Here is a 22,232-nt window from a genome sequence, read left to right as displayed (position 1 = left end):
TTAAAGGTCCTTGTTTCTGTATAGATTGAATCGTTGGGCTCAAGTTCAAGAGCAATCCTAAAAGGAACTTTCCAGAACAATTTGCTGTTCCTCCTCTAAGTTTCTACTATGAATATAGATCTCCCTTTATCGTTTTTTGGCACCTTAGTTTTGATTTCAATGAAATTATTGTTGGATATATTGCATCCAAAAAATATGACCCTCATCTTTTCCTTCTCCATCCATTCCACCCCACCCAGTGATTCACTACAGTACAGAGAACAAGGAGACTTGTGCCAGGTATGTACAGGATGAACTGACACTTTACCAGAGGACTTGTCATGAAAACATGTTTCTTATTGAACTCCTCAAATGAAACTAAAAGGTTATTTCTTAATTTTACTTTTAATTCCTTAAAAGTAAACAGTCCTGGGCATCAGGGTAGCATAGCGGTCTATTCCGTTGCTTACCAACACAGGGATTGGCGGTTTGAATCCCCATGTTACCTCTGGCTTGGTCGGGCGTCCCTACAGACACAATTGGACATGTCTGCGGGTTGGAAGCATACTGTGGGTATGTGTCCTGTTCGCTGCACTAGCACCTCCTCTGGTCGGTTGGGGCACCTGTTCGGGGAGGAGGGGGAAATGGGGGGAGTGGCGTGATCCTCCCATGCTCTACATCCCCCTGGTGAAACTCCTCACTGTCAGGTGAAAAGAAGCAGCTGGTGACTCCACATGTATCGGAGGAGACGTGCTAGTCTGTAGCCCTCCCCGGATCGGCAGAGGGGGTGGAGCAGCGACCAGGATGGCTCAGAGGAGTGGGGTAATTGGCCCGGTACAACTAGGGAGAAAAAAAGGGGGGGTGTAAACAGTCCTTAGGCTCTTCCCTTTTTTAGAATTACTCAAAGCATTAAATTAGCCTTTGTCACTTTAGGTTATAAGGTTTAAAGTTAAAGTTAAGGTTGAGGGTTATAGTTTAAGGGTGAAGGTTATAGGTTATAAGGTTAAAGTTAAGGGTTATAGTTTAAGGGTGAAAGTTATAGGTTATAGGGTTAAGGTTAAGGGTGAAGGTTATAAGGTTGAAGTTAAGGGTTATAGTTTAAAGGTGAAGGTTATTGTTATAAGGTTAAAGTTAAGGGTTATAGTTTAAGGGTGAAAGTTATAGGTTATAGGTTATAAGTTATAACGTTAAGGTTGAGGGTTATAGTTTAAGGGTGAAGGTTATAGGTTATAAAGTTGAAGTTAAGGGTTATAGTTTAAGGGTTCAACATTATAGGTCAATATTGAGATGTTAACTCACAGAGACTCACATATAAGGGGTGAAATAACATTGTAGAGCGCTTCAAAAGTCAGCGATAAATCAGCGATAAGTAACGTAAATCAAGAGTTCACACTTTCATCCATTCATTCCTTTAATCATTCCTAATCTTCGGCATTCATTCTTTCCATTCATAAATTCACTCATTCTGTCTTTATTCAGTTAATCATCTCGCCTCCATTTCCCATGGCTTCTGTGACTGGTTGGTTCTTCTTCTTCTTCTCTCTCTGCAGGTTCCAGCAGCAGTGCTCCCAGCATGCAGTGTGCACTGACTATGCCGCAGGATTCTGCTGTCGTTGCAGACCTGGTTTCTATGGAAACGGTCGACAGTGTCTGCCTGAGGGTTAGTATATAAACACACACGGACATGTAGACGTGTGTGTGTGTGTGTGTGTGTGTGTGTGTGTGTGTGTGTGTGTGTGTGTGGTGTGTGGTGTTGGCTTTGTCCATGTCGTGCTGCCACAGCAGAGGTGTGTCAGGATGTGTGTGTCGTGGCTGCTTTGCGTTGTGAGTCCAGGTGTGGTCTCGGTTCAGAAAGGCAAGTCTCGCCGTCACGGTGTAGTGGATAAGAGTTTCAGCATGTCGGCAAGTCAACATTTTATTTGTGTTCTTTTTTTTGGGGGGGGGGTGCAATGTATTTTGCGTCATATGCCTGACACATCTCTCAACACTAAGTAATGTGTAGTTGCTGTCTTGCTCCAGGTGCTCCACAGCGGGTGAGCGGGAAGGTGAGCGGCACGGTGACCGTGGGCTCGACTCCGGTGGCGCTGAACAACATTGATCTCCATGCCTACATTGTGGTGGGAGATGGGAGGGCATACACCGCCATCAGTGAGGTAGGATCTGCTCACCAGATCTGCACTGGTTGAACCAACAGTCCCAACTGCTGCTTTTAGCCCAGCCCGGTTGTTTTGCTCTGTGTGCATGCAGCGGCTGCTGTAGAGCAGGGCCGAGACTGAACCTCTTCATGCTGTTTCCTTATTCTCATGCATGCCGACCAAGTGCTGAACGTCACATTAGAGGCCCTCGCTGGAATTGGGATCCCGCGAGACCCAACGCAAATCTCGCGGGAGCGGGAGGTTTTCGCTTGGCGGCAGGCGGGAGCGGGCGGGAACGAGTCACCTAGCTAGCGCTAACGAGTCACCTAGCTAGCGCTAACAAGAAAGACGAAGTCTTTACGAAGCTGAAAAGAAACTCTTAGTCATAACAAACAAAAACGAAGCCAGGAGGTGTGCTGTTTGGAAAAGTTTCTCAGTTGTGACAGTCAAAGATGGAAAAGAACTGGACAAAACGGGCACAAGTCCGGCACCGGTGGTTGAGGCGACGTGCCTGCTGCGTTGTCCCCGGCCAGGGTAAGCCGTCTGTCAGGATAAAGCGCTTCTCCCTGCGCTCATTAAACACCATATAATCAGAAACATGTCGAGACATGCGGCCGTAGGACTTGGCCACCAGGCCAGGCTTTGTTGACATAGTTCAAGACGTTGTGAATGTAGTCGCTAAATACGGCAAATTTTATGTAAAATATGTTTTGCCTCACTCGAACACTGTATCCAGACACGTGAAGGGGAGAGCTCAGGCACTGCAGGCGTCATGGCAACGGAGATAAAGCTCATCATAGAAACATATGGATGTGCCATCACAACACATATATGGACTGAGGATTACCACAAAACATCATTCATCAAACAGAACACAAAAGATTAATAATCAAAACATGCAAATGAGATTAAGATTTATAAAACTTTAGTTTATGAACATAATGTGAACATGTTCATACACGTATGATTTTGGGGTATTATAATTAACTTCTCATTGTTGGTTCCTCTGTTATTGCTGCTAACTTCCCCACCCAGTCTTTCTAATGTTGTGTGGCTGTGATTGGTCAGGTCCCAGAGGCAGTGGGCGGGGCTCTGATGCCTGCTGCAGCCAGCCATTCTAATGTTGTGTGGCTGTGATTGCTCAGGTCCCAGAGCCAGTGGGCGGGGCTCTGATAGCTGTTGCAAACCAGCCATTCTAATGTTGTGTGGCTGTGATTGCTCAGGTCCCAGAGCCAGTGGGCGGGGCTCTGATACCTGTTGCAGCCAGTCATTCTAATGTTGTGTGGCTGCGATTGGTCAGGTCCCAGAGCCAGTGGGCGGGGCTCTGATGCCTGTTGCTGCCAGTCATTCTAATGTTGTGTGGCTGTGATTGTTCAGGTCCCAGAGCCAGTGGGCGGGGCTCTGATACCTGTTGCAGCCAGTCATTCTAATGTTGTGTGGCTGTGATTGTTCAGGTCCCAGAGCCAGTGGGCTGGGCTCTGATGCCTGTTGCACCAATAGGAGAGCTGTTTGGATGGCTGTTTGCCCTTGAGCTCCCTAACAGCCAAGCAGGATTTAAGATCACCGGTAAGTGTGTGTGTGTGTGTGTGTGTGTGTGTGTGTGTGTGTGTGTGTGTGTGTGTGTGTGTGTGTGTGTGTGTGTGTGTGTGTGTGTGTGAGTGAGTGAGTGTGTGAGTTGCTGTTGCAGCTAGAAAAGCACTATATAAAATGCAGCTTGATTGACTGATTGATCCACATACAAACATGAACATATTACAACGCCTCTGTAATATTGCTTTGCTTCCAAACACTTATTTGGACAGGCAGACAGACTGCTAGACAGAGAGACAGGCAGGCATGCAGACAGAATGACAGACAGACAGACAGCTAGATATGTAGACAGACAGACAGAAAGACAGCTACATAGACACACAAGCAGACAGACAGATAGACAGCTAGACAGACAGACAGACAGGCAGCTAGACAGACAGGCAGGCAGGCAGCTAGATAGACAGACAGACACAGACAGACAGACAGACATGCAGACAGACAAGCAGACAGGCAGACAGACAAACAGACAGAGTAATGGATTTAATGTTGAGTGCTTTATCTTACAACAGGTGCAGAGTTTACCCGTCACGCAGACGTGATCTTTCATCCTGGCAACCAGCGCTTGTCAATCATACAGACAGCTCGTGGCCTTGATGACCACAACCACCTCACTGTGGACACCGTTGTCAATGGCAATGTGCCTTTCCTGCCTCCTGGAGCCACGGTTACGATGGAACCCTTTAAGGAGACCTATGAGTATTACCCCTCAGGTAGAAAATGACAAACACAACACATTTAAAATCAGTGTAGTCCTTGTTATGATGAGTACACATTTTTAGCTTAGGTCGTCCCAGGTGAAATGGATCCACAAGCCCTAGTAGTAGTAGCCTTCACTGGCTCTTTTTTATATTGCTGCATTATTTTGAGTAATTACTCTCTTCTCTCTCTCTCTCTCTCTCTCTCTCTCTCTCTCTCTCTCTCTCTCTCTCTCTCTCTCTCTCTCTCTCTCTCTCTCTCTCTCTCTCTCTCGCTCTCTTTCTTTGCTTATCTATCGCTCCCCTCCAGTTGCTACCTCTAACTCTGTGCGGGAATACTTGGTGGTCTCTGCAGAGCGCGGGTCAGAGTCCTTCTCCTTCCAGCTCAAACAGAACCTCACCTATCGGGACTGTCGCCACGACAGCCACATTGGCCCAGAGACTCTGCAGCTCACCATGGAGAGGCTGTTTCTGATGTACGTCAAAGAGGAGAGGATACTAAGATATGCTATCACCAACAAGATAGGTCCAGCTGGAGGTGAGTGAACATTCTGCAGACAGACCTGCTTAGAGCATGTAACCTGACCCAGAGACCTCTAATCTGACCCAGAGTCCTGTAATATGACCCAGACTCCTGTAAACTGACCTTGAGTCCTGTAATCTGATCCAGAGCCCTATAATCTGACCCAGAAACCTGTAACTTTACCATGAGTCCTTTAATCAGACTCAGAGTCCTGTAACCTGACCCAGAACCCTGTAACCTGACCCAGAAACCTGTAACCTGACCTTGAGCCCTATAATCTGACCCAGAGTCCTGTAACCTGACCCAGAGTCCTGTAATCTGACCCAGAAACCTGTAACCTTACCGTGAGTCCTGTAACTGACCCAGAGCCCTGTAATCTGACCCAGAGTCCTGTAACCTGACCCAGAGCCCTGTAACCTGACTCAGAGTCCTGTAATCTGACTCAGAGTCCTGCACACAGTTCCTTTGTTGCTGATACATATTTCAAGTGAAAGCAGTTAGCTTTGCCTGTTTAGTCCAACACATTGTCCTCCCATGACATTACATATTGACCCCATGGGCTTGACAGATACATATTCGCTATATCCTGACACGGACTGTCGGAACTGCCGGTCTGCATGGGCTAGCAGTTAGCTTAGCCTGCCCTGCTTCCGCGTCCTATCAGAACGCCCTCAGTGTTTCCTCCTCGGGCACAGCTCCAGGCAGGGCCGTGGTCCCTGTGGGCTCACCGGATGCAGTAGACCAAGCTCTCCCAGCCAATACAATGCCAGCTCTCCCAGCCAGATACCCCAGATACACCTCCCGACACTCCACACGATGGCATCAACACTAAGTGAGGCCGCTGCCAGACCGCCCTCGATGTTATCGGAACTGCCGGTCTGCATAGGCTAGCAGTTAGCTTAGCTTACCCCGCTTCCGCATCCTGTCAGACTGCCCTCGGTGTTTCCTTTTCGAGCAAAGCTCCAGGCAGGGCCGTGGTCCCTGGACCCACAGGACAGCAGACCAAGCTCCCCTAGCAATCAAACGAAGACACAAACTTAGCTGCAGACGTGGACGATGACACTGCATGAACGGTACTGGGTGAGGCCGCTGCAAACGTGGATTCGCACTGCTGTCTTCCCATACCGGAAGTGGTGATAATAATTAAATTATATTTAAAAATAATTAAATAATGTAGCGAATTCAGGGGGCAACCATAGGAACTGCCGCGGCGCGAACCCGTATCGCCCGCACCGCAGGAGAACATCGCTAATCGCTCGACTAAAGGGTCAGACCCGTTAGCCAGCAGCCAACGTGTCTACTTATCCATGCATGTTAAACTACCTCCCCTCCTTCCGGAAGCATGTCCCCGCGCTTGAGCATATCAGCTCCTTCACGCCTCTGGGCGCATACACTTCCGATGGCCCTACGGTCTCACCATCCCACTTCTGACACCAATGTAGCGAATTCGGGGGGACAACCACAGGAACTGCCGCGGCGCGAACCCGTATCACCCGCGCCGCGGGAGACATCTCTAACCACTCTACTAAAGGGTCAGACCCGTCAGCCAGCGGCCAACGTGTCTTCTTATCCATGCACGTTACACTACCCCCTCCTTCGGGAAGCGCGTCCCGGCGCTTAAGCATATCAGTTCCTTCACGCCTCTGGGCGCATATGCTTCCGATGGCCTTACTGTCTCACCATCCCACTTCTGACACCAATGTAGCGAATTCAGGGAGTCTGACCCTTTAGTCGAGTGTTCAGCGATGTCTCCCGCGGTGCGGGCAATACGGGTTCGCGTCCCGGTCGCGGCAGTTCCTGTGGTTGCCCTCTGAATTCGCTACATTGGTGTCAGAAGTGGGATACGCGCGGACACGCTTCCCGAATGAGGGGGGTAGTGTAACGTGCATGGGTAAGTAGACACGTTGGTCCGTGACTAACGGGTCGGACCCTTTAGTCCACTGATTAACGTTGTTGCTTGCGGAGTGGGAGACACGGGTTCGCGTCCCGAATGTGGCGGTTCTCGGACTGCCCCCCGAATTCGCTACATTGGTGTTAGAAGTGGGATGGTGAGACTGTAAGGCCATCGGAAGTGTATGCGCCCAGAGGCGTGAAGGAGCTGATATGCTTAAGCGCGGGGTCGTGCTTCCCGGAGGAGGGGGGTGTGTAGTTTAATGTGCATGGATAAGTAGACACGTTGGCCGCTGACTAATGAAAACATAGCACTGAACAGGGAGCCGCTGCGTCCAGCGCGCCGCCATCTTGGATATGACAGTCCATTGAAATCTCCATTGACTTAAATTCGTCCAGTGCAGGACGAAAAAAGTTAAACAATCGTCCACTGGTGGACGATTCAATAGATTAATTTTCATCAATATAAGAACGAAATTTCGTAATATCATGTTGGGGGAATAGCGTGATCCTCCCACGCGCTACGTCACCCTGGTGAAACTCCTCACTGTCAGGAGAAAAGAAGCGGCTGGCGACTCCACATGTATTGGGGGAGACGTGGTAGTCTGCAGCCCTCCCCGGATCAGCAGAGGGGGTGGAGCAAAGACCGGGACGGCTCGGAAGAGTGGGGTAATTGGCCAAAATTCAACAGGGGAGAAAAATGTGGGGGGGATAATTAAATCATAAAGAAAGAATACTGGAGAAAAAAAAGCTATGGAGGGACAGAGAAAGAGACAGAAAGGTAGTGACTCAGCAGTCAGGGCAAGACTGAGCCTTCCCATCTCTCTGAGTGTGTACCAAGTTCCTGTCATTAAATTGTCAACACGTAGATTAAATAGGTCACTATGACATGTTACACACACATACACATGCCATCTCTCTCTCCCTCTCTCTCTCTCTCTCTCTCTCCCTCTCTCTCTCTCTCTCTCTCTCTCTCTCCCTCTCTCTCTCTCTCTCTCTCTCTCTCTCTCTCTCACTCACACACACACACAGGCACACACAGCCACCAGTATACATAGACCACAGCTGGAGCAGCTCTTTAGTACCAGGGTTTTGTAAATATGGGTTAAGTGCTGTGTGTGTGTGTGTGTGTGTGTGTGTGTGTGTGTGTGTGTGTGTGTGTGTGTCTGTGCATACGTATGTGTGCGTGCATGTGTGTGTACACGTACATGTGTGCATGTGGGTAGAGTTCCTAAGCTTTCTGGGAAATAATATCCCAGCCAATGACAGATTTTTGCAGGCCGGGGGGGGGAGGGGGGAGGGGTTACCGGGCAGAATAGCTGCCCAGTGATGTCATGAGAATCAGACAGAGAGGAGACAGTAAGGGCAGAGAGAGAGAGAGAGAGAGAGTGAGAGAGAGATTTGATTTTGAACAATATTTTAATAAAAGTTACAACACAACAAGCAGGATAAAGACCAACATGGTCAGTAACATCAGATTGACAGGATGTAAATCATCTCAGGACACTCCCCAAGATCAGCTCATCATCAACAACACAGCAAAGCACAATTTGTAACACCACACACTGTGAACACTTTCCAGACCGTCCATCATTGTGAAGTAGCAAAAATCTACTTTTAAACGAACTCTTAAAATTTTTACAAACACCAAAACGGCATCATCATCATCCTCAGCTTCTTCCATTCTGTTTCTTCTGCTGAGGTACACGGCCATCTTTGCACTCCCCAGAATGAAATTAAGAAGCTGCATTTGACCTTGTTTTTCTGAGAGTACCTGTAGCCCAGAATGAACACGACTCTGGGAAAGACCTCCCCAAACAATCCGAAAACATTTTCCAGTAATGTAAAAAGTGGCAGCAGTCGACAACATTCCATGAAACAATGAAAGACAGTTTCATGATTAGAGCAAAATGGGCGATCACGAATAACCTCAGAATTAATAACAGAGATAAATGCATTAACAGCCACGATACCATGTAAGACCCTCCACTGCAGGTCTGAAGTTCTTTTGACCAATGGTGGTTTGTACAGCGCTCTCTACTCAGGTCCAACACCGTCACTCAGAGCTAAGTGAGCCCTCCATGGGGTGTCAGGTTTACCATGTAATTTGTCCCTGTGCAGAACTTTAATATACATTTTGTACACTGACCTCCCATTTGGATCTTGAAAGGAAAACACAGAGGAATTCTCACTTTTTAAAAGATGTCCTGTACAGTCCTTAAAATCTGGGGAAATGTTCATTGAAGGGGAAACATCATCCTCATCAGGTCTAACAAAGCCATTATAATACTGGATCTACAGTGTCCGCTCACCATTTGTGAGAGATTCCCTCCATTTATTAAGAAGCAGAGCGAGGACATGAGTTGATCTCAGCTCTAAGTGGGAGGTAAGAGGAGCTGCATTGTCCATGTCTGGACCTGTAAAATGAACTACATGTCCCAGAGTCACCACGTTCGACACACAGAACCGCCTCAGCAGAGTTATCCAAAGGAGTTGAATTAAGTGCAACTGGACTTGGTATATATCCGTGAAGATGTTTCGCCTCTCATCCAAGAGGCTTCCTCAGTTCATGCCTTTCTGACTAGACCAAGCTAGTCTGACTGGCTGGTGATGACACTCAGAATGTATCCTCTAGGAGTCGTTATCGGAGCTATTGATATGCGTGGCTCTCCTGTGATCCGATGTCCAGCCGGGCCCGTCACCATCGGAGCTATTGATTTGCATTTGATTAGCAGCGACGGTCGTTGGGGGTGTTAGTTTCGACTTCATTGTTCAGTGGTCATGAGAGGCGTTGGAGCCGTTAGTGACCGACTGTTGTTCTTGGAGGCTAGGCTTCTTGAGTCTCCTGGGTAGAGATGAAAGGACGGCATTGACTCAAAAGCTTAGCCTCCAAGAACAGTCTGTCACTAACAGCTCCAACGACTCATGACCACTGAATGGAGCACTAACGAAGTCAAAACTAACACCTCCAACAACTGTTGTTGCTAAACATGGGAACACAAAAGAGCCATTGACATCAATAGCTCTGAAACGACTGTCGTTGCTAAACATGGGAACACAAAAGAGCCATTGACATCAATAGCTCTGATAACGACTCCAAAGAGGCTAAATATCAGAGTTTCATCACCAGCCAGTCAGACTAGCTTGGTCTGGTCAGAAATGCACGAACTGATGAAGCCTCTTGGATGAGAGGCGAAACGTCTTCACAGATATATAACCAAGTCAAGTTGCACTTTATTCAATTCCTTTGGATAACTATGACCTGGATGAATGAGAACATTCACAGACACATATAAATAGGTTACTGTAGAAATGGAAAGAACACTTACAAATTGCAGTATGGTCAGTTAGCACCTGCCCAGTTTCAGATTTTGAGCTGTGAATGAACCGCTTTTGTCCATTCTTACACTCCAGGCCAAAGAAAAAGTGTGATGGGAAATCCATCTGGGCTACATTTTGAAAGCGGGACCTGACCAAAGTGCCCTGAGCTGAAATACCCAGCAGGTTGTTTAAATGAGACTTTTTCGCTGCGAGTGCCTCAGTATGGTGTTGGTCCCCTGTGTCCTCAGCTAAGCCTTGGAGTTCCTCTACTTGAGACTTCAGAGCTTTCACTGAACTCATTAAGGTTCGTGTGGCATTCCGAGTGTACTGTTTACATAGTTGTCTTATTTGGACTTTTCCAATATCCCACCACTGTTGTACAGACACAAAATCAGATATTTTACTTTGGTGGTTTTTCCAAAAACAGGCAAAAGTGTCCTTGAAGTTTCTATCCACTGTGGCTGTGTTAAAATGCCAATAGACACTATTGAATATTACACATTTTATAAAGACAGAAACCATTACTAGCGAGTGTTCAGAAAAACCGACAGGGCTGATGATACAACTTTTGAACACATTAAACTGATGTTTCAAACAATAGAAACAATCAAGCCTGACCATAGACATCAAGTTGTCCTTAACATGTGTCCAGGTGTATTGTCTCTGTTTATTATGAAACCCTCTCCACACATCACACAGTTCATGAGCCTCAATAAGACGAACCAGATGACTGCGAGAGGCAGTGTGAGGCTCTGAATGGTTCCTGTCTAACCTGCTGTCCTCAGTACAGTTGAAATCTCCACCAATGAATAAATAGTCCTCACTGGTACAATTCTCAATAACTTCATGTAAAACATCCAGGAAGACTAACCTCTCCACTCCCGCAACTGGAGCATAAATATTAATAAACACCATTTTTACCTGTTCATACACTGCTGTTAATGTTAACAGGCGGCCTTTAATAACTTCCTCAGACTCAACAGACTGAGGAATAAAATTCCTGGAAAAAAGAATCCCAACTCCACCACTGTTACTGGTTTTGTGACTTAAAAAGGTCTCACCAGTCCATTCTGTCCTCCAGTCAGCCTTGTTATCAGTGGTACTGTGTCTCTTGTATAAAAAGCACAACTAACTTTTTAAAAGCACACAGCTTGAAAAGAGAGGCCCTTTTCTCACCATTCCGTGCCCCATTTAAATTTAAACTACCCATTCTTTTATCCACCATAATACAGAAAAAACGTTGCAAAACAGAAACAAGTGGACAGAGAAAGAATAAATTGAAAAACTTATTCATCATTCTCTAACTGCTTTTTGACCTTTTGAACTAGTTTTTTCAAACGAAAAGTTTCCTGTTCAGTGAAAGCTCTCTCTCCCAGACCACCAGGACTTCTCAGAAAAAGTCTTCACTGAATCAAGGAAGAGTTATAAATCAGGAAACACTTTGTCAAGTTTTACATTTCTGGCCCCCGTAGTGTCCTGCAGGAACTTCTTAATACTCACTAGAGAGTATCCAGTCTGTTGTTGAGTCCCCGTCTGAGACGGCAGGTCGAGACTTCACATCACTCTCCTCATCACCTTCATTCTCATCCAACTGCAGACACATACTCTGACGAAAAACCTTTGTCGCTATACTAGCAGGCAGAGATACCTCATCAGGTTTCCTCTTCTTATCCTTGACATTAGAAGAGTCTTTCTTTATCAACATGTCACGTTTCTCCTCCAGAGAACATTGTCCTTCATTTGTTTCAGTCTGTGTGTCCATTCCATCACAGTTAATGATATCTGTGGGGCACTTTTCAACAACCTCTACACCAGTATCTTCGTGTGTAGGGCCTGGATCAGCAGCACCTGAACCCACAGCCCCTGCATTTGCCGAACCCAGATCGTCAGCAACTGAACCAGGAACAGCAGCAGCCAGAAACTCAGCTTCACTGTTTTTTGTTTTTTTTCCCTCCTGCTGCGTTTTTTCCTGCTTTGAGCTCGGCACTGCAGTCCCAGTTTGCTCAGGGCCCTGCTCTGCAGTCTCACCCTCATTTGGTTCAGCAGTTGATTTCTCTGGACAGGAACATATGAGATGACCCTCCATGCCACAGACAAAACATTTCATTGTCTCTGCATACACATCATAGTCAAAACCATCAACTCTACTACTTTTGGCTGCTCCCGCCACAGAAAATCATCCATTTCCATCTCTTCCGGTCCTCTGCATCTTCCTCTGTCACACCAGCCACCTGCATGTCCTCCCTCACCACATCCATAAACCTCCTCTTTGGTCTTTTTCTCTTCTCTTCCCTGGCAGCTCCATATTCAGCATCCTTCTCCCAATATACCCAGCATCTCTCCTCCACACATGTCCAAACCATCTTAATCTTGTCTCTCTTGCTTTGTCTCCAAACCTTCCAACCTGAGCTGTCCCTCTAATATACTCATTCCTAATCCTGTCCTTCTTCATCACTCCCAATGAAAATCTTAGCATCTTCAACTCTGCCTCCAGCTCCACCTCCTGTCAGTGCCACTGTCTCCAAACCATATAATGTAGCTGGTCTCACAAAAACTACGAAATGGCCTAGAGTCCACCAACGGTATTTCATGCTGTATTGTCTTCGTGTGGCCATAGTCAGTGGGGTGCTGAGAGAAAACTGCAGCATTCTTGTCCACTAGCTCCCTGAGCTGAGAACACTGGCATTCATCCTCTACTGCTGCTTCACTTAGGTCCACAACACAGCTGATGTTGATCAATCGATCAACTTGATCAATGCTCAGGCATGTGTCATTGTTCCCCCTATTTTTGGATTTGTTCTGTTCACCGTCCGCCACCTCCAGTACGTTCTCGACAAGGAAGACTTCGGCCATGTGAGAGTTTGACCTGATTGTAACAGCCTGTTGTGACAGATTCATTACTCGGATGGGGACACGGCCTTTCTTTACATCAGCCAGGACTTTGGCAACCAACAGGCCTTCAGGGAGCTGTTGGGAGGAGTGGTTTTCAATCAGAGCAGTGTAGGTTATTTTTTTCGGTCCGGATCTGATCCTACACATTAAATCCATTTCTTTCCTGGCGGGAATGCGTATCTTGTGGCTGGTGTACACAGCGGGACCCACTTTGTCATTTAAGTCACTCTGTCCTGCCTCTCCAACCTGCAACACTGCTGTCTACCATTCTGGGTGGCTTTCTTTAACCTTGTGCAGGAACTGCTGGCCATAGGTTGCTTGCAGGTGGCATTTAAAGGGACGGATGACATTGGTTCCCAACAGCAGGGGACTGTGGAGCGGTAATCAGAATCAGGGACAACAAAGGCTGGCACATTGGTGAACTCTTTTCCCAGTACCTTAAGTTTAAGGTCTATGACACCGCAATAGGGCACACTCTGGCCTCCTGCACCCTCTATGGGAACCCTAGAGGGGTGGAGCTTTTGCTCTCGAAGAACGGGGTGGTTGCGCCAGAACCCATGGGTAATACTAGTGATTTGTGAGCCAGAGTCGACAAGAGCCCTGCATTTTAGTCCACTGACCTCCACCTCCCCTTCATTTCTGGGGCCCACCAAAGGTGTGGCCTCCCCTCCATCACTATGTCTTTTTTTCTGCCATTGGGGGTCTTGTTGCCTGCCCATGGTAACCCCGGCTACCACGGGCCCTAACCATTTAAAGGCTGCTCAGCCGGTGCTGTATTACCATCTCCAGGGAACGCTGCGGGCGGCTGTAGGTGTGGCACCTGGTTGTTGACTGGCATTACTGCTCTACAAACTCTAGCTACATGTCCTGCCCTCCCACATCGGTAACACACAAAAGTGGCAGTGGCTCCCTCACTCCCCCTCACATGGAGGCAAGTGAGAACATATTGTTCAGCTATAGTATAGTATAGTATAGTATAGTACAGCTCTCCTTGTCTTCACCCAGTAAGTAGGGTAGTTTACTGTAGGTGTTTTCATATGTGACTGTTCAGTATCCAGCGTGTTGTGTGACACTTTTGTTGGAGTGTGCTGGTTGTTAAGTTCATGTCCACTGTCCTGACATTCACTGTCATCTGGGTAGTGCTGTGCTGGAGCAGGCTCGACAACCGGCAGAATATGGCACCTATTTCTCATGTACAGCTTTCCTTCTGAGTGAATGAGATAGGATCTGGGCTCCTTGCAGATCTCCTTTACCATGCCTGTTCGATTGTAGCCTTGAGGGGTCTGCATTCTGATAACTTGTCCTTCCATCAATGGTTGAAGAGGTCGGCTCGTTCTGTCATAGTACAGCTTCTGTGTCAGTCTTTTGTTAAGAAGCTGAGCCTTTACCTCCAGTGGCTTGTACACCTCTGGTTCAAGCAGCTTTCTTGAGACTGGCAAAGTGGTGCGTGTTTGCCTTGACATCAGTATTTTATAGCCATAGGAATGTGATGTGCAGGACGAACAGCAGGTCTCACCTCTGGATCAAGTGTCATGGAGTAAGTCACAGGTAGTTTCCCAAGCTCATCTGAAAAGAGGTTGCTGTATTCAGTGTAAATTTGCTGCGACAGATCATTATCAGTAGGACCTAACTGATGAACATCTTTGCTGAATGAGACGAGTCCATCTCTCTACATACATGTAGACCAAGCAGTGGCAAAACATCCTTATGAACAATGAAGAACGGCAATGTGTGTGTTTGTCCCTCTAGGTGACACTGCAGCCGAACAAGACCAACAGTTTTAATTTTGCTGCCCCCATATGCAACAAGGTTTGTGGGTTTCATATTTACTTCAAGTTGATCATTTCTCTCTATCTGTTCAAATGTCCGAATTGACAGGACATTGCACTTAGCACCAGTATCAACTTTCAGCTCAACTGGACTTCCATTTACATGTACAGTAACAAAAGCTTCATCTTGTTCAATTACGTGTACATCAGGTGAATCAACAGTGTTTTGCAGTGTTAGGCCATCAACATAGAATGTATCTTCAGCAATATTATCAGCTTGGTCAGGTTCAATCTGGTGAACAGCTCTCCTGAATTTTAGCTTGTTGTGGCCCTGCTGTACAGATCTACAACATCTTTTACAGTGATTCCATTTTTTACAGGCGTTGCACTGTTGACCAAAAGCTGGGCATTTGTCTCTCCTGGCCGCATGACTGCCTCCACAGTTGTTGCAGTTAGCAATGCTCTGTTTGACATATTTTTCTGATTGATTGTCCACTTTGTCTCTATCATGCTTTTTTATTCTCATGTTGCCATCAAAGACGAGAGGGTCGGGCCGCCGAAATCCGTCCGCCATGTTCGCTGATTAGCTCCGTAGGCTAGGCGGCTCCGTTGTCCTCGCTAGAAAAAATAAAAAGTATCGGCCGAAAAAATGTGCGTGAAAGTTCCAAAATCTTCCGCTTCTGACACCGTGTTTCGTGTTCTCATGAATGATGCAGGGTTAGTGCTCATAACCTGGTTTATTAACCAACACGACGAGGATGCAATAAGACGACATACGGGTAGCTGGCATCCAGCACCATCGCTTCGCGGGCCCTCACCCGGTAACCTGTATAACTGAGTGTTCCTCAGTACGGTGTCTGCAGTGGCTCAATAAACATCAGCAATAACACAGTCCCTGATCTACAAAAACCCTCTGAGTTCCTCTGTACTGTTTTCGCCCCATCTGTATGATTCCCATAAGTCGAACAGCTTACTGGGCAGTAATTTGATGGCGTTAATTTCTGTCGTTTTGATGAACACGGTGGTTTGGCTGTGATCAGAAAGGGTTTGACAGTGAATGCTCTAATTGACAAAGTGTCTATATCGGTTATTACGTAATTTACTGTGCTATTCCCAAGAAGTGAGCACAATGTGTCTTCCAAAGGTGTCTCCTCTTATCCTACCACTGACGATATACAGGCCCAGGCTGCAATAGAGCAGCAATAATTCTCTTCCGTGTCTGTTTATAACCGGATCACAGTTCCTTCCGTGGGGGTAAACAAAATTATTAGTCTTATGAAGTGAGTTATAACTGTAATGATTGCCATCAGTACTTACAAAGTTGTTTTTGGGTGCCTGTGCATGTGTTTAGGTCTCCACAAACAAGAATATTTCCCTGGTCCTGGAAATGGCTCGTTTCTGTCTCCAATAATGTAAATGTGTCTTTAGTGTAACAAGGAGATTCATAAGGGGGGATATTGCACAGAGGAAGACATCTTTCTGTGAGCTGAATATTTCCCTCCTAATTTTTAGCCGGATATGATATTTACCTGTTTTCATGACGCTGATGTGTCTGTCCAATTTTGATTTGTACCACATTAACAAACCTCCTGAGTTTCTTCCCTGTTGTACAGTGCTGATTTTTTTGTGAAGATACTACTATATCTTTGTAGTTTGGGGGACAGTGAGTGATTTTGTCTTCTTTATGCCATGTTTCTAGTAATATCAGTATATCAATACCTTTAATATTGTCCTGAAACTCTCTGTTTGTATATTTCAGGCCAAAAGCTGATGAGCTCAGGCCCTGAATATTCCAAGTACTAATGGAAAGGGAGGCCATACTAACAAATATTAATAATTAAATGTTCACAATGAGATAAACCTTTCAGAACATAAAACAGTAAAAATACATTGTCAATAGATACAGTAATCAATCCTTTTTTTGTGATAGTCTTAAATGAATTTAGAGCAGATGTACTGGAGCAACTGTTTTATCTCACCCATCTGAAGTGACTCTTGTCCTTTCAGTGCCTCTGCATAGCTTTGCTCCAGTTTGGGGGGCTCTTTGTTGGGCTGAGTTGCGATGGGCTGAGTTGGTAGCTGGAGATGGTGGTCCAGCCAGGTGGAGGAGGGTGGTGGTGATGGGGTGTTTTTTTTTTATGGAGGGTAGCGGTCTGGTCTGGCAGGGGGTGGGGTGGTAATGGGCAGGTCCTGAGGGCCAGTGGACTGGTCTGGAGGGGGTGTGGACTGGTCTTGGAGGCAGGAGGTCTGGTCCGAAAGGGGGGTGGGCTGGTCCTAGTGGATGGGAGTTTTGGCCTGCTGTGGGTGTGGCAAGCTTGTGGGCTGATGTGTTGGTCCTGATGAATGGTGGACTGGGTGTTGTGGCTTGGTTGGTCTGTTGATCATGGTACTGATGTATAGGTGGATGTCTCTCTCTGGGTGGTTATACGCTGGTGTATTCCTATGGGGGGCATGGCCTGGGGCTAGGGTGTCCACCTGTTGTGGGGAGCTGTCTCCCTAGTGCTGTGTCTTTCACACAAAAGGTTTGCTGACCCTTTTGAATTTGTCTTTTCTTGTTAGCTCGTTAGCTAAGTTGCTAGCGGTTAGCGTTAGTTATCCTTTCCTTAATCTGTGGTGGTTTTGCCTGTTTGCCAGTTCCAAACGTGCAGTTGCTACTCCTTTAGTTTTATTTTTGTAGTCCTGTAGTGCAGTTTGTTGTCGTTTTGGCCGTCTGAATCCTGGCTGTGATCTCTTGGACGTCGTCTTATAGATGGTAGTTCTGTAAATGCACTCAGGTTAGCTAGCTAGCTAGCTTGCCAATATTTAAAGGTAGTTGTAATGTTGAGTCCGATTAGTAAAATTGACGTTATAAGTATTAATTACTAATTTGGTTGGTTTTGAAAGGTTTAACTTATTTTGGAACCAACAAAATTGTCCAAATTTCAGGAGCTCGTAATCCATGATCTCGCTCTCTCTCTGTCTCTCTGTCTGTCTCTGTCTCTCACTCTCTCCCTAGCTCTCTGCCTCTAGCTGTCTCACTCTCTCTGTCTCTCTCTCACTCTCTCTCTGTGTTTCTGCTGTTTCTGTCTGCCGCTCTCTCATTCTCTCTCTCTGTCTCTCTCACTCTCTTTCTGTCTCTGTCTCTCTCCCTAGCGCTCCACCTCTCTCTCATTCATTCTTTCTCTCCCTGTCTGTCTGTCTGTCTGTCTGTCTGTCTCTCTCTCTCCCTAGCTTGCCGCCTCTCTCTCTCATTTCTCATTCTGTCTCTCTCATTCTCTCACACCCACAAACACACACGCAATTACTTATTAATTAACACGGCTTGACACACACACACACACACACACACGCACGCACACACACACACACACACACACACACACACACACACACACACACACACACACACACACACACACACACATGTGCAGTGTGAGTTTTGTAAAAGACAACAGGTGGATTACTGCAGTCATCGCTTTGATGATGATGATGATGATGTGTGTGTGTGTGTGTGTGTGTGTGTGTGTGTGTGTGTGTGTGTGTGTGTGTGTGTGTGTGTGTGTTCCACCCACCTCTCTCTCTAATTATGCCTTAGTTGAGTCTCATGTTCCCTATCTCCCTCCCTCTTTCTCAGCCACAGCAGACTTTGAAGAGCCTGTCTCCCCCCCCCTCCCTCCTTCTCACTCTCTCTCTGTCTCTCTCTCGCTGTCTCCCCCCCCCCCCCCCGTCTTTGATAATAAGCCAAATTGGTCTTCAGCCTCGGGAGATGGCAGCAAGCTGTGCCTATGATGTGTAACTTGTGTGTGTGTGTGTGTTTACAGTGCAATCCAGTGTCAAGTTTCCTGTTGTTAACTCTGGACACATACACACACACACACACACACGGTAAAACCCCAGTACTGTTGGAAGTACCACCCAAGTGTGTGTGTGACCAGGGAGACCCCAGATGACCACGTGTTGGCTGGTCGTCTTAGTGATGACCACAAGACAAATACACATGTGTATTGTATCAGTACATTGTGTTGGAACTGTATGTAGACTGTATTTGACAGTGAAACCCTACAGTGAAACACAGTAATGTGCATAGTGTTGTTGAGTGTGTACTTGTAGTTGCATCACAGTGCTTGCTAAAAGAAAGACAGGGATGTGCTGTGTTTATGTTGCGGGTTGTGAGAAAAGACTCTGCAGACTCTTATTGTCTTCAGGGGCTGGACACATGGTGACAGTAGGAAACCCTGCACTCACATCCGCTCACTTCCTCCTCTGCCTGTCCACTGCTCCGTCTTTTTTCATCCTTCTGTTCTTCTGCTCGTTTTTCTGCATGTTCCCCTCTTTCTTAGTTTCTCTACTTCCTTCTTTCTGTCGCCCTTAGTCTCTCTCTCTCTGTCTCTCTCGCTCGGCTTTCCTCTCTCTTTCTCTCTGCAGCATAGGAGTGTCTAACGGCAGCCATATGTTGAGCGTTTGGAGCAGGAACGGAGGCTTTCTGCAGAGCAGCTTGTCCTCTGGGACTTAATGTGCGCTGGTTTTACATGTGTGTTTGGTTTGGCCACACTGTAATTCACTGGAAGTCGGGGAGTTTATCATGTTGGAGAACTTCATATTCCATCTGTTACCTTGTACAAATCCCATGGCTTAATAATGTAACTTTTGTAAAAGTAAATTCAGCGTCTCAAGAATTGAGGGTTTTATTTCTCCCTCAAAACCCAAGTTTTTTCTATGACATGCACAGTATCGTATTCATGTTTTTTTATTTTAATTTATTTCTGATTTTTCCCTTTTTCTCCCAATTTAGTGGTTATCGCTCTTTATTCTAATTCAAACACCCACCCTCATACTGTATGTGTTCGCCAACTGCATCTCTTTGGCTGGCAGTCTCGAAGGAGACGCCTCGCCACTTTCATGACAAGGCGACTCCAGGCCGAACCACCGCTTTTTCCCCACACACACACACAGACGCATTCATGTGATGAACACAAGGCAACTCCGCCCCCCTCCCGAAGACAGCGCTGCCAGTTATTGCTGCTTTATCGAGTCCGGCCATAGTCGGATCTGACGAGACTGGGACGTGAACCCCAGTCCCTAGTGGGCAACTGCATCGACACAAAGCCGATGCTTAGACCGCTACACCACTGCGGACGCTTTTTTTTTTCATGTTTTGTGTGGGGTTCCACAGTGTTGGTGTACACTATGAAGGGCAAATTTCTAATAATATCCAAGTAAATGGTGGCACAGTGGTTAGCTCGGTCGCCTCACAGCGAGAAGGTTCTGGGTCGAGCCCCGGGGTAGTCCAACCTTGGGGGTCGTCCCGGGTCGTCCTCTGTGTGGAGTTTGCGTGTTCTTCCCGTGTCTTTGTGGGTTTCCTCCGGGTGTTCCGGTTTCCTCCCACTGTCCGAAGACATGTAGATCAGGTGAATCGGCCATACTAAATTGTCCCTAGGTGTGAACGTGTGTGTGTGTGTGTGTGGGCCCTGTGGTGGACTGGTAGCCTGTACAGGATGCCTCCCTGCCTGCCGGCCATTGACTGCTGGGATAGGCTCCAGCATCCCTGCGATCCTGAGAGCAAGATAAGTGGTTTGGATAATGGATGGATGGATGCATCCGAGTAAATGAGTACCCATGGCCCTTCCTACCAATTCGTTCTTTACATCTTGAGATGTTTAAGTGTTGTTCCACGGTGTCCGGCTTTGGGAGAAACCTCTCCTCCACTGGGAGGGGGTGGCCATGATCTGAAGGCAGCATGGTCCGATCCCTTCAGCAGCAAGACCTCGGTGTCGTCGAGTAAGACAATGAAGCCCTGTGTAAGGCGCTGCTCCAGGCTAACCCCGAATGTTATGAAAGTACTCACATGGCATAACGCAGAGTAAACTGATTCCAGTTCTTAAATTTTACCAATCAGTCTCTCTTTCCCATGTCCCAACCTCTTCCCCCCTCTCCGTCCACCCCCTTTTCGCTCTGTGTTTCGGTGCATCCACAGGCCCAGAGCTGGTCAACCCATGCTACGCTGGGAGCCATGACTGTGACACCACAGCCCAGTGTGTGCCGCTGGAGGGCCAGGCTTATCAGTGTCAGTGTGCTACCGGCTACAGAGGGGATGGACGCAACTGCTATGGTGAGCTTTTTCTGTCTGTCTGTATGTCTATCTTATCTGTCTTCATGTCTATATGTACACTGTGTATCTAGAGCAGGGATGGACAACTTTGATGATAGAGACGGCCACAAAAATGTTATCTTCACTACCAGAGGGCCAGATTGTGACCGTGCACTTCCACTGTAGTTCGCAACGTTCAAGCTGCAACTCTGGGGGTTGCTCACTGACAGCAGCAGGGAGGGTGTCAGTGAATAATGCAATTTGTGGCTGCATGGCATCGAAATCTTGAAAGCATCCCTTGAACTGCTGCTGCGGTGTTTCTATGTCTGCTCTGTAGTTGAGAAATGTTTTCTCACATTCAGGGACATCTTTGTGCATCTCTTCACATGCAGGAAAGTGTGCCAAATTTGGATGGTCGGATGAAAAGCCTTCTTTGAACAGGGCTAATTTACACTTAAATGCATTCATGTGTGCATAGAGATCCAGCACAGTTTGGCCTCTTCCCTGCAACTGCATATTAAGGTGATTAAGATGCGAGGTAATGTCCGCAAGGAAGGCCGTGTTGCAGAGAAAACCTGTATCCCTGAGTTTACTGCAGTAAGCACTTGTATCACATGGAATGCTGTGATCCAAGAACACTGGGATTTCAGTGCACAGCGCAAAAAACCTCTCCAAGCACTTCCTGCCACTCATCCATCTGATCTCAGTGTGCATCTGAAAATCCCCATAAGCAGCACTCACTTCTTCCAAAAAGGCTGCAAACTTCCTATGACTGAGAGACCTGTCCCCCCCTCGAATGAGATTGGTAACCTTGGTAACTACATTCATGGCATGGCTGAAGTTCTTTGTCTTGGCACACAGAGGGCCTCCTGTAAGATCAAAATGAAATAGGATTTAGCCTATGATAAAAATGTTCACAAAGAAAACCCACATTCATAACCATAAATTAATAGTTAGCTAGTAACAACGTTACTCACCTGATGTATGATGCAGTGCAATATTGGACAGTCAATGCCGCTCTGTTGGAGGAGCCTGGCGAATCCAGTGCATCTTCTTCACATTGATGGTGTGCCATAGGTAACAACAGCTGAAAGCTTGTTAAAGCCCCCATGCTCACTTACAACATTTTTAATGGCATTGAAAACCTCCTTGCCCTTGGTAGTGTCACGCAAAGACACCAGTGTCAATAACTTCTCGTGCACTTCAAATTAAGTGTCAATGCCTCTTGTGTAAATGGGAAGCTGGCTAACATCCAACACATCTGTACCCTCATCCAACGCTAAGGAGAAGTAATTGTAGTCATGCATGACTTGTTTTAGCTTTCCTTCGACATGATTTTGAATGTCAAAAATTCTTCGCATCACTGTGCAA

At 46.8% G+C, this 22,232-nt stretch overlaps 1 protein-coding gene across 1 annotated transcript in view; it reads left to right on the top strand.

The window, feature by feature from the left end:
- Nucleotides 1-22,232, top strand: part of nid2a (nidogen 2a (osteonidogen)) — a 231,038-nt gene that overhangs the window by 95,611 nt on the left and 113,195 nt on the right. The window contains exons 9-15 of the mRNA XM_056301042.1: nt 240-279; nt 1,530-1,639; nt 1,999-2,132; nt 3,569-3,680; nt 4,214-4,414; nt 4,710-4,937; nt 20,748-20,882. Coding sequence (XP_056157017.1) covers nt 240-279; nt 1,530-1,639; nt 1,999-2,132; nt 3,569-3,680; nt 4,214-4,414; nt 4,710-4,937; nt 20,748-20,882 — 960 coding nt within the window. The remainder of the gene's footprint in view (nt 1-239; nt 280-1,529; nt 1,640-1,998; nt 2,133-3,568; nt 3,681-4,213; nt 4,415-4,709; nt 4,938-20,747; nt 20,883-22,232) is intronic.

The sequence above is a fragment of the Lampris incognitus genome, chromosome 21 (assembly GCF_029633865.1).
Source record: "Lampris incognitus isolate fLamInc1 chromosome 21, fLamInc1.hap2, whole genome shotgun sequence".
NCBI classification, from domain to species: domain Eukaryota; kingdom Metazoa; phylum Chordata; class Actinopteri; order Lampriformes; family Lampridae; genus Lampris; species Lampris incognitus.
This window is presented reverse-complemented; position numbering and strand designations above follow the sequence as displayed.